Below are 16,995 nucleotides of genomic sequence, written 5' to 3'. Positions count from 1 at the left end.
CTGCTGTTGCAAAACAGCACTAAAAGGCCGTGTGGCTTTATTTACTGCCTTGATTCGTATGGTTTGTGGAGGGCCTGGTGGAAATACAAGACCGTGTAAGACGCTAAAACAATAGACTTGTATGTTGCAATTCTATTAAACACTGTTGGCTAAATCTGAGCTCCTTTAGTCGCTTCTCTTCCCCAAAGGGAAATTGGAGCGGCGTGTCCCGGATCCTGGGGAAATGGCTTGCTCCTCTTTCTTGCGATTCTCTAGTCGTAGTGCTCTTCCCTGTAGGCAATGGTGAGATACTCCATGATAAAACGGACAATGAAGACTGCAAAGTTCAGGGCTAGACAGAAGGGGATGAGATTGGTTATGTTGTATGTTCCTAGCAGCAGGACAAAGTTCCTAAATCCTAGCTTTCTTCTGTACTGGTTGGGAAATTTGGGGAGGTTCTGTGGTAGAGTACCTGCTTTGCATCCAAGATACCCCAGCTGAATCTCTGGAGTCTCCTGCTGAAAGATCTTGGGAGGGGTGCAAAAGACCTTGGAGAGCTGCTACCAGCTAAATGATACTGGACCAGTGGTCTGGCTCATCGTCATGCAGCCCCCGGTGTTGCTGTACATTGAACTACTAATGAGAAAGGGGTGTGTGTTCAACTTCAGTGAACAGAGAAGAGGTTTTGCATTTCCTCCACCCTATCCTGATGGGTTTCTTACATGCCACTCCATTAGAGTTGCCAACTCCAGGTTGGGAAATTCCTGGAGATTTGGGGGATGGCAGGATTTGGGGAGGGGACGGGAGGGACCTCAGTGGGGTATAATTCCATAATGGGCACCTCCAAAGCAGCCCTTTCTCTAGGGAAGGTTATTTCTGACATCTAGAAGCCAGTTATAATTCCAAGAGATCTCCAGGCCTCACCTGGAAGTAGGCAACCCTATGCTCCATGAAATGAAAATATAAGGCAAAGAAGAGATGGGACTGTCTGTCCAAGGTCTGAGAAATTGTTTCTCCCTCCACACACATACACTGAGGAGAAATGCATTGGGAGTTTTTCCTTACTCCCAAGCAGTGTTTGAAAACATCTTCTCCAGAAGCTGGATTAACCAAAATGTTAAAGAGGCTGCCCTCAGCAATTCCTTCCTTTTCTTCCCCCTTCCTACTGCTTTGAGTTGCTGTGCCTACAGTATTTATCTGTGTCATTTTAACAGCTTAGCTGGAGGGCATCCTAGAAATATGAATAACTGCTGTGAAAAGTCCCTTTAGGGAAAGGGACTTTTAGGGGGGGAAGGCAGAAGGGAGGATTTTATGGTTTCAGGAGTAGCATTAGAGCCGTAGACCTTCAGAGGCTCAAGAAGGCTAAAAGGGGAAAGCATCTTCCTACCCTAGGCAGATCTCAGCCTCTCCAGTGGTATATCAGAGCTTGTTTTTTCTCTTTGAGTGGAACTGGGCATTCCCACCAAATAAGCAGTGGAGCCTGTCCAGTGAGAATGGGACTTGAGTTCTTGCTGCTTGCCATTTCCTAACTACACTAGCTGACGGCTCTCTCATAATCTCTACCCTGGATCTACCCCGTTTCTTGTTTGATTGTCAAACCTCCCATCTCACCCCAATCTTAAGTTGCAAGTCCTCACCAAAAGACGTGAGAGCAAAGAACATCAGCACACTGTCTTCTGCTTGCAGGGTGTAGACGGTTGCGAGCAGAGCCCAGTAAAAGCTGACCACTTGTGAGAACTGCAGAACAAAAAAAGCAATGTAAAAATCAGCAGGATATTAGGATTAATTTTTTTTACAGTAAGAGTAGTTTAGCGGTGGAATCGGCTGCCGAGGGAGGTGGTGAGCTCCCCCTCACTGGCTGGACGAACACTTTAGGCTCATTCTGCATTGAGCAGGGCATTGGACTAGATGGCCTGTATGGGCCTGTCCAACTCTGATTCTATGTCTTTTCTGGTCTTGAGAGATTTACCAGGGTTTATCTTTCTCTTGAATAATAAAACTTGCACGGTACATTAAAGAGCAACTAGGGGAGCTGTTTTGGATGAGGCCTATGTAACGGGGATAACCCTTTCAACCAGGCTGGTTTGCCACTAGAAATCACCCCAAGCTGCTACTAGCCCCCCCCCCCCATACCTTTGGAGTAGGGTAGTTGGCAACCCTACCCTGGAGGTACACATGTTCCTCTGTTCCCCTCACCACCACCACAGTTTGTTCAGGAGGCTGGTCACTGGGTTGTGCACAGGCTGGTGTGGGGGCGGGGTGTGTGCTTCCCAGCACTTTGACCCCTGTCCAATTTCCTATCTTCTAGATCTGCTTTTAAGATATTGTACTGTGGGAGGTCTGATCCTCACCTTTTGTAATTCAGCCCTTATCTACCCTGCTAGGCTTTTTCCAGTTCTACACTAAACTTCCAAGATATCTCTTCCATCTTCTGCTTTTGAATTATCTTGAACAACAGCCACCCTCCTGGTTTCATACTGTTTAGAATCCTGGTTTTGTCAGTGGGTAGAAGCTGGTCACATTATGAGAAGGCAAGAGTCACTGGAAAAGACCGTCATGCTAGGAAAAGTTGAGGGCAGCAGGAAAAGAGGAAGACCCAACAAGAGATGGACTGACTCAATAAAGGAAGCTACAGCCCTCAGTTTGCAAGACCTGAGAAAGGCTGTCAAAGATAGGACATTTTGGAGAAAATTGATTCATAGGGTTGCCATGAGTCGGAAGCGACTTGACGGCACTTAACACACACACAGAAGCTGTCTGCCTTAACCGTTCTTCTTGCTTAGTTAGTGGATACTGGAGAACATTTCAAACTATATCAAGCTGGTTTAGTACAGCTGCTAAAAGAGGGAGCCACAGGCCAAGACATCTCTGGTTCAAACCTGTCTCTGCCAGAGACTCACTAGGTAGCTAGTCTTACACAAGGCATTCTTTTAGTACTTCACAAGTGTGCAATTTGTGCGTGAAAACTGACCTACTTTACAGAGTTTTTGTAAGGGTTACAAGACAAAACATGTTAAATAATGGAAAGCACAATGTAATTGATACATACTAAATTTTATGAGCAAGATTTCAGTCCCGTATAGGGTTGTGAGCTCCGGGTTGGGAAATACCTGGAAATTTTGGGAGCAGAGCCTGAGGAAAGCAGAGTTTAGGGAGAGGATCTCAGCAGGCTATAATTTTATTTATTTATTAAATGTATACCCCGCCCTCCCCACCACTGCCAGGCTCAATTTGCAATAAGAAGAAAATACATAAATATGACAGCATTTAAAGCATACAATAAAAACTTAAAACCCCAATTTAACAAAGATAGCACCCTGTCTCAATAGCCAGCTCCTATGTCCTTGCCGAGGTTTGCCAAGGTGTTAATCAGAAGGCCAGTTACCTCCAAGGCCCAACCGGTCTAAGCCTGGAAGACACCAACAGTGAGTATGGAGGAGGAACAGAAGAGGGAAGGAAAAGGTAGGAAGGAAGATGGAAAAGGGTAGAGGGGCAGGGTGGCCAGCCAAACAACATACCGTTACTGCCCTCAACCATATGCCATACAATCCACCTTCAATGTAGCCATTTATTTGGCGCCTGGAAATCAGTTGTAATCCCAGAAGAATTATATTTGCATGGCATCCTTCCTTCACTGTAGGGTTGCCAGCTCCAGGATGGAAACTACCTGGAGATTTTAGGGGTGGAGCCTGAGGAAGGTGGGGGTTTGGATAGGACTTCATTGCCATAGTGTCCAATTGCCAAAGCAGCCATTTTCTCCAGGGGAACTTCTCTCTGTTGCCTGGAGATCAGTTGTAATAGTGGGAGATCTCCAGCTAGTACCTGGTGGTTGGCAACCCTACTGAGGAAGCAATTCCTAATATTACTTGGAGGTTGGCTACCCTACTTCACCAGCTAATATATTTCACACCCAACTGCACTTTCTGAACACTGTATAAATGTAGCCCCAGAATGCAGTAAAAAAACCAAAACCTGGCGTTGACAAATACTGGCTGTTACCGCACTAGGTATTCCCAGCGATGTTTCAAGAGTTTGGAAACGTTATAAAAAAACATCGCTTTAAAAGGGTTTTTGGATACTACGGCTAAAAATGGTTGGAAAACGTCTTCACAGCTAAAGGGGCCAAACAAAGTGCGAACAGTATTTTTTATAACAGTTTCAGACTCTTAATACATCGGTGGGAATACATAGGAAGTGTGAACAGTATTTTTTATAACGTTTTCAAACTCTTAATACATCACTGGGAATACCTAGTGCGGTAACAGCCACTGTCTCTGAAGATAAAGCTGCAGTTACTGAATCAGATGGAAGCAGTAAAATGCAGCCTTGGTTACTGCTTTTATTTGTACATTCAAGAACAGTCTAGGTCCAATTGCATATCAGGGCTGGCTGCGTGACTACCTAATGGAGCATCAATAATAAGATGACTGTCCACATCTGGTGACTTTAGGAGAGTTAGGATATTTAGCCTACCTGGAGGTAGGTAACCCTAGTCCAGTAGCATTTTAGCGACCAATGAGATATCCAGGGCGTAAGTTTTGATGGTCAAGGCTCTCTCCATATTCTATGCAATTCTGAAGTTAATTATTTAATTGTTTAATCCTTATAAAGTGATTTATAGTTTCACCTAGCCCAGTCCTTAGTTTGGCTTCTGTCCCACCCAGGGATTGTCAATTTCCATGGCCACAATCCATAAAGAACATCTTCCACACCAGCTTCTGTAATTTAGGCAAAGGAGGATTAAGTTTACCAACAGTGTTATGGTATAATGGAAACTCATTAGATCCACCCTTTGGGATCCAAGGAAGTGATACAGGTCTCCGATGATGATGCCTGTGTGGATGAAGAATAGAAGGATGGAGGCAATGGTGAGGACGACTTTGCTAGGGAAGGTAACAGTTATAAATGGATCCTTCCAGCTCATCCTCTGTTCCCTCCTGTAGCCAGAAGTCACTTGAACCTGAGAAAGCTAAGAAGCAGGAGGTGCCAGCTTGTAAACTGGATCCTGGGTTCATGAGGTCATAAAGATCCAAGGGTTATAGAAGGGTGGGGGTGGGGTCACCATCCTCCAGGAAGGGCCTGGGGTTCTGGAATTACAACTGATCTCCACACTACAGAGACCAGTTCCTCTGGGGGAAATGGCAGCTTCAGAGGGTACACTTTACTGAATCACGTCCCTGCTGAAATTCCTCCCCAGGTATCACCCCCAAATTTCCAGGGGTTTCCAAATCAGAGTTGGCAACCTTAGGGTGGGATTACATGCTTACATTAACTCTTTCCTAAAGTAAATGAAAAGCTGGAAGAACACAGTATATAAGGAATGCTTTGCTTGCAGCTATCACTGTAGTTACTCTGCTTGCCATCTCCAGGTCATTTCAGGAATGCCTAAGAGCAACCTGTTCCATGGAAACTAAGCAGAAGAGGGTATTTTCTTAATTTTCTCTCTATAAAAAAAAGGCAAACCAACACCTTTCTTAATTAAAACTACTGAATTATAAATTCCAGAAGGGTAGTTGTGTGAGTCGGCTGCTGTCAAAATAAAGCCTTAAAATGTACACATTTATTGTGGCACGAGCTTGCATGACTTGGAGCTAAATACATTTAAGGTTGATAGAAAGGATTTTCTACCCTCCACCAAGCTTTCCACTGAGAACTTAAGATGCAAAAACGTTATGAGTTGTTAAATCTTTCCACCAAAGGTTTATTTGTTCCCACAAACCAGCCTAGACCATGGTTTAAGCCAAACACGGGGCTACAACGTGCCTGGTGAAGGCTTACGCAAGTGAAAGCTTATCTTTGCAAATACATTCTCTGCGTATGGAAAACAACTAGGAAGAAGAACGCTAGCTAGCATTTTAGCGTTGCTTTGCTGGAAGTGAATGGATGGGGCAAGGGAGTGGAATCAGTGGAAGGTTGCTAGAGAAATATAGTTCCCGGAAGTTTTTTTTTTTTAATATAAATTTGTATTATTTTTTATAATAATTTAAAAAAGAAGAAAAATTATAATATGCTTAAATCAAAACATAAAAAAAGAAAACATACAAAATATAAAAATACAAGGAAGAGCACTTATAAAGCCATCATAATTACAATTATATAATATAAAATTGCAAAATACAGTGCTCCATTACCACCACCACCCAGTGTTCCCACCACCTCTGGACTTCCGGAGAAGTGCTTTGACAATGTTTAAAATTACTATTATTATCTCCATGTGTTAAAAAAAGACATCTATAATTCATTAACTATACTTGTAAAATTCATCTTCGCCAATTTATCCCAATATGCGGCGGCCCTAGACCATGTTTTTTTAAACTGTTCCATGTCTTTACCATGTAACAAATCTGTAAGTTTGGCCAGCCGCATATACATCCATAATTTCTCTCTCCAGTCTTTAATCGGGTTTTAATAAAGCAGGGGGAGCCTATGAAGTTGGTTTCCATAGAGACGGAACGGGTTTCAACAACACTTTATTGTTCCCGGAAGTGAATTCTGACAGCGAGGATTTTTTTTTTAAAAACAAAACTTTATTGTTCCCGGAAGTGAATTCTGACAGCGAGGTTTTATTTTTTAAAAAACAAAACTTTATTGTTCCCGGAAGTGAATTCTGACAGCGAGGATTTTTTTTAAAACAAAACTTTATTGTTCCCGGAAGTGATATTCGGCGCCGTGCCCTTCCTACATCCCAGTATTGTTTTTCCTACGCGGACTGGAGGTGGTTGAGGGGTCGGCCAGTCTAATGGCTGCTCCGCCGGCCGAGAGCGGCCCTGAGCCGCCGGGCGGGAAGCGCAGGCCCCGCGGGATGCTGAAGCTCTACTACGGGCTCCCGGACTCAGCTGGAGAAACCTTGGCGGGCCCGGCCAGAGGGGAGCTCGGGGGCCCCACAGACATCAACGGGCCCCACTTCGACCCGGAAGTCTTCCTCACTAAGGTGATGGTTTCAGGACTCCACCCCTTACCCATAAGCCTCCTACACACACACACACACACACACACACACACACACACACACACACACACACACACACACACAGGTCTCCGTGGCAACCGCCCTTCAGCGAAGCTCCCGCTTTTCTAGACTTGCTCTCTTTGCAGACCCCTTTGCCAACGCTTGTCTATCAAAATGCAGACGCTTGAAGCTGAATGCCTCTGGGCATACCCAGAGTGCTCGTCCCCTCCCCGCAAATGATCTTAAAAAGAATTGTGCCTCTGAACATGAACAGAGTGCTGCTTCACTGTAAGGCAGTTTCATACATACATATACACACACACACATGTGTGTGTGTATATGTATGTATGAAACTGCCTTACAGTGAAGCAGCACTCTGTTCATGTTCATATAAATGTGTGTGTATGTGTGTGTATATATGTGTGTGCGTGTATATACACACATACATACACACATATACACATATATGCGTGCAAAGCATGTGCTCTGTTTATTGAGCTGAATAAAAAGACTCCCTATCACATTATATAAGGTCAGAACATTGTGAGTCAAGCTACTGGCCCACTTAGGCTGCAGTCCTAAGGACTCTTTCCTACGAGTAAGCCCCACTGAATAAAATGGGCCTCCCTTCTCAGTTCACCTGCTCAGGATTGCTCCTTTAGTCTTTCGTTGTCTCCTGCCGCTAGCAAGGGCTCTTCAGGAACTTGGGCAAAGATCTGCCCACCCCCACCCCCCACATGCACAAATTGACACCCTTTAATGAGATAAGCATTTGCTTGATCACTGAAACTCGGAGACCTTGAAATTAACAGCACAGGAGGTGGGGCTAAATGGGGTCTGCTGCTTACTCCTCTGTTCTGTGCACCAGCTGCGGAAGGAGTGCCCCCTGGCTCAGTTGATGGACTGCGAGACTGACATGGTGAAGCAGATCCGAGCCCTGGACAGCGATATGCAGACGCTGGTCTATGAGAATTATAACAAGTTCATCTCTGCCACAGGTACTGAAGGGACTCGGCCACCTGAGCCCTTCTGTCAGGGGGGTGGGGGGTGAAATGGGGCGGCTGCTTTAAAAACCTTGAAGAAGATCTATCTGTTTTTCTTCCCCATTTACCATTCGTACTGCTCCTAAGTTTGCATAAAAAGAGTCCAGTTGGGTGGGTCTCAAGGTCCATCAGTATCATGTTTTCACCAGCGGCCAAGCTGGTTCTTCCATGAAGCCCACAGACAGAGCCTGAAGATAACAGTTTTACCCTTCAGTTTTGCCTCTCAGCAGCTGATGGTTTGTGGTACACTGCCTCTGAACCTGGAGGTTTAGTTTATCTATTAGGGCTAATAGTTATTGGTAGACTTTTCCTCCATTAATTTCTCTGATCACTTTAAAGCCTCGTAAGCATGTGGGCATTGCCACATTTTATAACAGCATGTAAGACGTTTATATCAAGTTTATTATAAAGTCTTTTACATCTGTCGCTGTATTTAGGTTTCTACCAGCTCTGGAAAAAAGTCAGGTACAGCAAATCCCATTTAGAAGACAGGGACCAGATACACATAGGTGTTCAGCTGGCCCATGGCCACCTACAGGGTGCCCTTCAGTTCTGAAGTATGTGCCCATTGGGAGACTGAGTCCCTCCCGCTTTGTCTGAATTCCCCCGCTGTTCAGACACAATCCGGAAGATGAAAAACGACTTCAAGAAGATGGAAGACGAGATGGACTGCTTGGCGGCCAACATGGCTGTGATCACCGAGTTCAGCGCCAGCATCAGCAGCACCTTACAGGATCAGCACGAGCAGATCACCAAGCTGTCAGGTAGGAATAGTGTTTCATTGATGGCTGCTGATGGAGAAGGAAAGCACCAGGGGTCCTCGGATCTGCTACGAAGGACTTGTGGGGTGAGGCGGGAATGGCCAAGACTCTGGAGAGAAGCCTGTTGACTGGATCTAGTATGGCAAAGAAGCATGGCATTGCATGAGCAAAGAAACCATTGCAAACAGGTGTCTGAGCAGAGGAGCTGTTCAGCTTCTGGGACTTTAAAAAGGACCAGAGAACCAAAGTTCTACAAGCGGAATAAATTACTTGGGTTAGGCAGATGGACATACTTTCAATTAGTATTCGTTACATTTCAATTTTACCTTTCTTTCCATCATGGCACTCATAGCAGGCATACATACATAGGGGTTTTCTGGAAAAGTCTCCCATTCCAGCACTGACCATGCTCCAAGCCATCTATTTATTAGTGCTCTCTATTTTCATACATGTTTGGTTTTGCCTTTTCTTTGATGGCCACATACAGATGGCCACATACAGATGGCCACATACACACTGGCTTGCTGTGAAGCATGACTTGCAAATCTGGAGCCAACCTTGGGAATCTGCACCCTGTTATCCCGTGGTTTTTGCGAAGACCTTGTGGAATGTTCAGGACACAACAGCTGTTGTGTTCCTGACGCCATGCAGGCATGACATTTACACAATAACTTGGTTGGGAGACCACCTAAAGCCTCATTTATGAGCAGCGGAGAATAGGCAGGTGGGGGCAAATGTAGATCGGACCCATGTGGCACAATTCACTGGGGGACGTTCTCCTGCTCAAGCCCCATTGGAATGAAAGGATGTGCGAGAGATCTGGTGCATTTCCTGTTCATTCCAATGGCGCATGTGCACGAGAACTTGTTTGTTACTGAAAGGCAGGAGAGAATTCTTATACGGGCTGGCCGTGGATATGCTGTGATCTGACTACCCTCCTCTCTTCTCCCACCAGGTGTGCACGCTCTCCTGCGCAAGCTGCAGTTCCTTTTCGAGCTGCCTGCCCGCCTGACTAAGTGTGTGGAGCTCAAAGCCTACGCGCAGGCGGTTCGCTACTACAGCAAAGCTCGCTCCATCCTCCACCAGTACCAACACATGCCCTCCTTCCGAGGTATCCAGGATGACTGCCAGAAGATCATGGCTGACCTGGCTCAGAAGCTGCGTGAGAAGTTCAGGTAGGCAATGGATAGTAGGAATCAGCGATTGCAGGGAGCCCATGTGCTCAACAGGCATAGGCAGGGCTGTGTTGGGGCGGGGGGCGGGGGCTATTATGGTTTGAAATAAAGCAAGAGACCTGAAACTCAGGAGGCAGACTCCATGTTCAGAAGTTAGTATGCCATTAAATGGCAATCCCTGGGGATAGTAACAAGGAAGAGTTACTGCTGCCATGTTCTTCTTGAAGAATCATCTGCCGGGACAGGACAAGGTTAGAACCAGGAAGATGGACTCCTCCCCCCCAAAGAATCTTGGGAATTGTAGTTTGGTGAGAGACCCTTACTACTGTTTCCAGGGCGCCATAGGGAGAGGGTGCAACTACTAAAGCCACTGTAGCGGAGATAGGCTCTAAGAGTCCCTCCTTTCTCTTCAGGGATGGGAGTTCCGGTGCCAAGGACTTGGCCGAATGCGTGGAGCTTCTGCTGCAGCTGGGAGAGCCAGCTGAGGAGCTGTGTGACGAATTCCTTTCTCATGCCCGCTCTCGCCTAGAAGCTGAACTTCAGACACTGGAGGCCGAGCTGGGGGATGGGCAGCCCCTGGGTATTTCGGGCCCGGCCACTGACATCCTTGAATTCACCGACCGTGGGTGTAACAGCTTTGTCGGCAACATGTGCCTCGTGATCGCCTCGTACCAGGAACTGTTTGTCAACCGGGAGGGTGCCGGAGGGATCGCCCGCATGGCCCACGACAAGCTGGTGGCCTTCGTGGATGGCCTGATGGGGCGCTACTTCGCCCTGGTGGAGCGGCGCATCCAGCTGGAGAGGGGCGTGGGGGACAACTCGCTGCTGGTGCGAGCCCTGGACCGCTTCCATCGTCGCCTGCAGGCCTTGGCCAAGCTCTTGCCGGCCTCTCGGGCAGCGGCCGAAGGCACGGAGATTGTGGTGCATGCAGCCAAGGAGCGCATCCGCCAGTACCTCCAGGCCCTGCAGAGCTTCTACATGGACTGCCTGACAGATGTGCGCCAGTCACTGGCGGCCCCGCGTCTCATGGGCAAGGACAGCCCCAACCTGGCGGAACTCCTCGGCACCATCTCAGCTTCCATCCTGAACCAGATTAAGTCGGTGCTCACCTACGTTCACCTCTTCACTGCCAAGGACATCAGTTTCTCCAACAAGCCTTATTTCAAGGTACAACATTTAGAAGGGTTTTCCTGTAGCGCATTTTGGTTTGCAGTGGCCCAGAGGAATACAGGACAGGTAACGATAAATTTAAATATTCGTAGATCCGTATTACAAATACGCGCCCTGCGGCTTTCATTTTGACCCTCCCCCTACAGAAAAGGGCCGCCTCTGGTAAGGGCTGCCCCTTTTAGGGGAGGGGCCAAGGCTCAGTGGGAAACCTCCACTAGGATGGGGTTCTGTGATTTTGGGGACAAATGCTTCATGGAAACCACCTCTGCCTCCTTGCTTAGGAAGAGCTAGATGTCCCAAAGGACTGCCTGTTCAGTTTACAGTAGAGACAGGCACCTGGAGGTCCAAAGGCTCAATCTGCCTGCAGGGGATTCCTATCTGGTCCCCCAATGCTTAGGACACCCTTTTTGTGATTCATCTGCTTTGTCATGAGTCAGGATTCCAAGGACTCTTTAAAGCCTTCCTCCTTAATGTGAACAGCAACCAACGACTTTGCCGGGAGCCTCTCACTAAGTCTGTTGCCTGCTTGTTCCTTTGTATGAGCCAAGGCAAGGAGGAGGCTACCGTAGTACGTTGAGGGGAGGGGCTGTGGCTCTGTGGAAGAGCTTCTGCTTTTCATGCCAAAGGTCCCAGGTTTAGTCCCCGGCATCTCCAGTTAAAAGGATCAATTGGTAGGTGACGTGAAAGACGCCTGCCTGAGACCCTGGAGATCTGTTGCCGGTCTGAGTAGACAATGCTGACCTTGATGGACCAATGGTGTGCCTCAGTATATTCATGTGTGTTCCAGTATATAATAAGGAAGGAATTCTGCTAGAGCCTGTCTTCCCTGTTCACAGTAGATCGGAGGTTAAACAGCCTTTGCTCATGACTCGGCTCAGGTGGGAACAAGACCTTGAGTGGATCGAGCTTCTGTTCTTGGCCCCTAACAGCCTTTGCTCAATTAACAAGTTTCCAACCAGTGATTTTCAGGCTTTCTCTGTTCACTTCCCCTACTTGCCTTCACCTCCTGGTGCTCCTAGGGGGAATTCTGCAGCCAGGGTGTCCGCGAAGGCCTCATTGTCAGCTTCATCAAGTCCATCTGCCAGACGGCACGACAGTTCTGCGAGAGCACCGGGGACAAGGGCGGGTCTACGCCCCCTGCTCTTCTACTGCTCCTCTCCCGCCTCTGCCTGGACTACGAGACCTCCACTATCAGCTACATCCTCACACTGACCGATGAGCAGTTCCTAGTGCAGGTATTCCCTACCCACCCCCCCATCTATTCACTAAATTTCTCTGCTGCTTTTCAGAATTTCAAATGGATGGCAAACGGATGTGGGATAACTGGTCACAGAACAGGGAGGGCGTGACTCATAAATTATCACATAAATTATAGCTTTTCTCTGACTGTTCACCATCACCTCATCTGCCCCCAGCCCATTTTGTGACATGGGCATAGCAGAACTGGCCTACCTTAGAGGGCGGGTGTCACGGGCACAAAGCTCTTCTATTGAATTTTATTTACTCTGTTCTTGTAGGTTATCCGGGCTGTGTGACCGTGGTCTTGGTATTTTCTTTCCCGACGTTTCGCCAGCATCTGTGGCAGGCATCGAAGAAATGTCAGGAAAGAAAATACCAAGACCACAGTCACACAGCCCGGATAATCTACAAGAACCGATGAACTCTGACCGTGAAAGCCTTCGACAATATTTATTTACTCTGTTTATATAGTCTGTCTTTATCACTGAGGCTCAAAGGGGATTACAGGATGTAAACCAATGCAGACAGGCAGCATAAGGGAACCAGTGAATTAGAGAACAATGCGAATAACAGACTGCCTAAGGCAAAGTATTTCATAAGCAACACAGAAGGTGGCTTACAAGGGATAAGACGTTGCAGTAATGGCAAGTTCTGCGCACGTGCATATGTTTATTACTTATGACTGGGGATTTTTTTTTGCACTTCTCCCTCGCCCTCCCCAGGACCATTCTCCTGTGACCCCGGTGACGGGGCTGTGTGCTGAAGCCCGTGAAGCTGCCCAGAAGCTGCTGAACCATTATGTCAAGGTGCAAGGCCTGATCATCTCACAGATGCTGCGCAAGAGTGTGGAGACCCGTGACTGGATCACAACCATTGAGCCGCGCAATGTCCGTGCCGTCATGAAGCGCGTGGTGGAGGATGCCACTTCTATCGATGTGCAGGTGAGTGGAGGGGGTTGGGATTCATTCACTGCTGGCCCAACGGCATGTAGTTTTGCTTATCATCATTCTGAACACATGAAGCTGCCATATACTGAATCAAACCCTTAGTCCATCAGTGTCAGTGTTGTCTACTCAGACCAGGGTCTCAGGCAGAGGTATTTCACATCACCTGCTTGCCTAGTCCCTTTAACTGGAGATGCAGGGAATTGAACCTGAGACCTTCTGCATGCCAAGCAGATTCTCTACTACTGAGCCTCAGCCCCTCCCCTAAGTGGTTATGTGCCGGGTTTGCCCCTTTAAAATCTCTGAAGTGGCATTCGGGCGTAAGCAACTCAAAAAGATCTGATTCCATTCAAAGTGAAGCCAAGATACAGAGCCATAGGTGTACAGTCTGTGAGCATTGTGGTGTGGAGAAGGGCCGTCTCTAGACTCCCATGGAAGCAAGCTTTCTTTGCCTGGAGACCCCCACAACATTTGGTGGCCTCTTACCTACACGCCCCCAGGCAGTGCCGAATAGGATCTCCATTCTTAGGTGCAACCACCAGGGAAAAGGGGTCCCACGCTTTTCCTGATAAGAGCAGCATGAGCCACCAGAAATAAAAAAATAGAGCTAAGCAGCATAGAGCAGTTAATAAAAACACTCATAAAATTTGATAAAAACAGCAAAGAGACAAAACACAAAGAGCTCAGCCACTGATGTCTTGCGGAATAAAGTGTTTCAGAGATCTGCCGCCACGAGATGCTGGTCACATGAACACATGAAGCTGCTTTATACTGAATCAGACCCTGGGTCCATAAAAGTCAGTATTGTCTACTCAGAATGGCTATGGCTCTCCAGGGTCTCAGGTAGAGGCCTTTCATATCACCTACTTGCCTAGACCCTGGGACCTTCTGCATGCCAAGAGATGCTCTACCACTGAGCCATAGCCATCTCCCTTCTGTTGAGTCCCCTCTCCCATTCTCCCAAATGTTGCCTCCCACTGCAGGTCGGGCTTCTGTATGAGGAAGGTGTGCGTAAAGCGCAGAGCAGCGACTCCAGCAAAAGGACCTTTTCAGTGTACAGCAGCTCCCGGCAGCAGAGCCGTTACGCACCCAGCTACACGCCCAGGTGAGCAAGGCAGGTGGAAAGCCTGTAACCTTCCTTGTGCCTGTGGGATGCCAGGAGCACCCCTCCTGTCAGCTCAGATGGGGGCCTGCAGCTATTTCCTCCTAGATCTGCCTCCGTATCTAGCCATTTTACCTGATCTAAATTAATTCCAAAACACTGTGTAAGAGCAGACACCAGAGTTTTCTTTTCCTTGTCCCTCCTCATCTGTTTTAAGGTATGGCAGAAGGGAGGCATGTAGAGAATATGATTGTTCACATGCCTTGCCACACTGGAGCCGATATGTTTCATAGAATTAAAGAGTTGAAAGGAACCACCAGGGTCATCTAGTCCAACCAATGCAGGAAAATCAAAACTACCTCCCCTCCACACCCCCAGTGACCCCTACTCCATGCCCAGAAGATGGCCAAGAAGCCCTCCCTCTCATGATCTGCCTAAGCATTGCTGACAGATGGCCATCTGGCCTCGGCTTAAATCCAGGGAAGGAACTGTTAGAAAGTTCTTCCTGATGTGTATACGGAAACTCTTTTGTTTTAATTTCAACCCTTTGGTTCTGGTCCGACCTTCTGGGGCAACAGAAAACAACTCGGCACCCTCCTCTATATGACAGCCCTTCAAGTACTTGAAGATGGCTATCATATCACCCCTCAGTCTTCTCTCCAGGCTAAACATACCCAGTTTGCAAAGAGCTTCTGTGGTTGGTCATTTGGAGGTGATCCTTCGCTCTCTCTAAGCCACCAGGTGAATGACTTTTAGATTAATTGATTCTTTCTGTTCTCACCCCAAGTGCCCCCATGGATACCAACCTGCTGAGCAATATCCAGAAGCTGTTCTCTGAGCGCATCGATATCTTCAGCCCCGCAGAGTTCAACAAGGTAAGGATGCTGCCAAGGCACATCTGCCTCAGGCTCATCTTTTTTTCAGTTAGTACAATTAGGGAACGAAACACTCATAGATAGCGCTTCATGCCCTTGTAGACAAGCCCCATCTGCTAAAAGAGGAAGGAGCAGGGCCGGCCCTACCTGAGGCCAACAGATGTGGGAGTGTCCCGAAAAGATAACAGATTTATTTACTTGCAGTCCAGTAGACAGGGTTCCTCAACCCACCTACAGATGTGAACTGATGGGTTGAGTTAAACTGTGGAACTCCTTGCCCCAGAAAGTGGTGATGGCTGCCAACGTGGAAGGTTTTAAGAGGGGAGTGGACATGTTCATGGAGGAGAGGGCTATTCATGGCTACTAGTAAAAATTCATACTAGTCATGATGCATACCCATGGTCTCCAGGATCAGAGGAGCATGCCTGTTATATTAGGTGCTGTGGAACTCAGGCAGGATAATGTTCCTGCAGTCGTCTTGTTTGTGGGCTTCCTAGAGGCACCTGGTTGGCCACTGTGTGAACAGATTGTTGGACTTGATGGGCCTTGGTCTGATTCAGCATGGCTTTTCTTATGTTCTTATGAGGACCACCACACTAACCAGTTACCACTGTCGTGAATGATTACTGTGCTTACCTTGAATGGATTTTAGTTTTACATAAAAATACCTCTTGTATCTTACGCCTTTTAGAATCCTCTGTAGCCATGTATGTGTATGTGCGTGTTAGCTGTTGACTGAGGAGACAATCCATGCATTTTATGAACTGGCTTTGGTCCATCAGAGTCTCTGCCAAAATAACACTGACTCTTTAAGGTGCCACAGGGCTCTCTTTTTTTTACGTTTGAAAACGTCCAGAGTTTCAGAGATGAGCTCGTACATTTCACGTCTGCTGTCTGTCTGTCCTCCACCCAGGTCTCCGTGCTGACCGGCATCATCAAGATCAGCCTGAAGACGTTCCTGGAGTGCGTCCGTTTGCGCACTTTCGGGCGTTTCGGCCTGCAGCAGATCCAGGTTGACTGTTACTACCTGCAGCTTTACCTGTGGCGCTTCGTCTCTGATGAGAACCTGGTGCACTTCTTGCTGGATGAGATTGTGGGCAGCACGGCCCACCGCTGCCTCGACCCTGTGCCCATGGAACAGAGTGTGATCGAAGTCATCTGTGAGCGTGGATAGTGTGGGTGCCAGATCGGGTACACGTGTGCTCCGTACTCTTGGGCATGCGCAGGAGAAGGGGAGGAATGCCTTGAAAGCCTGCTGCAGTTGTGGATCTCGCTTCCAGAGCTCAAAACCCAGCAGCTCAAGTGTGATGAAAGAAATAATCCCATTGTGTCTTCAGTGTTCAGCACAGACCATACACACATTTATCTCCACTGCAACCAGGCATCTGGAACACTGGATAAAATTAAAAAATGTCAGTTAAAAACACTGGCTTAATTTTTTGCATTGTTTCTTCTGATGGAATGGCTACTAGTTAAAATGGATACCAGTCATGATGCATACCTATTCTCTCCAGGATCAGAGGAGCATGCCTATTATATTAGGTGCTGTGGAACACAAGCAGGATAATGCTGCTGCACTTGTCTTGTTTGCGGGCTTCCTAGAGGCACCTGGTTGGCCACTGTGTGAATAGACTGCTGGACTTGATGGGCCTTGGTCTGATCCAGCATGGCTTTTCTTATGTTCTTATGATGTGATTCAGATTTTCAAATCAGGCTAACAAGCCCCCACTCCAGGGGGCAAGGGATCTCCCTCCCCCG

The 16,995-nt window shown here is 47.5% G+C and overlaps 2 protein-coding genes across 2 annotated transcripts; one reads left to right on the top strand and one right to left on the bottom strand.

Annotated features, from left to right (window-relative positions):
- Positions 1-251: 251 nt before the first annotated feature.
- TMEM262 (transmembrane protein 262) lies at positions 252-4,903 on the bottom strand. The gene is made up of 3 exons (XM_056853441.1): positions 4,730-4,903; positions 1,617-1,716; positions 252-331 (listed from the first exon to the last, which is right to left on the bottom strand). The coding sequence occupies exons 1-3, from the start codon at positions 4,901-4,903 to the stop codon at positions 252-254; spliced, it is 354 nt and encodes a 117-aa protein (XP_056709419.1).
- Positions 4,904-6,702: 1,799 nt separating this feature from the next.
- VPS51 (VPS51 subunit of GARP complex) lies at positions 6,703-16,427 on the top strand. Its single transcript, XM_056852987.1, has 10 exons — positions 6,703-6,910; positions 7,797-7,926; positions 8,589-8,735; positions 9,688-9,907; positions 10,321-11,074; positions 12,097-12,312; positions 13,039-13,257; positions 14,244-14,365; positions 15,150-15,237; positions 16,151-16,427. Exons 1-10 carry the CDS (start codon positions 6,719-6,721, stop codon positions 16,409-16,411), a joined length of 2,349 nt encoding a protein of 782 aa, XP_056708965.1. The 5' UTR covers positions 6,703-6,718; the 3' UTR covers positions 16,412-16,427.
- Positions 16,428-16,995: the final 568 nt, after the last annotated feature.

This window comes from Euleptes europaea, chromosome 7, assembly GCF_029931775.1.
Source record: "Euleptes europaea isolate rEulEur1 chromosome 7, rEulEur1.hap1, whole genome shotgun sequence".
Taxonomy (NCBI): Eukaryota; Metazoa; Chordata; class Lepidosauria; order Squamata; family Sphaerodactylidae; genus Euleptes; species Euleptes europaea.
Note: the sequence above shows the minus strand (reverse complement) of the source record. Positions and strands in the feature narration are given on the sequence as shown.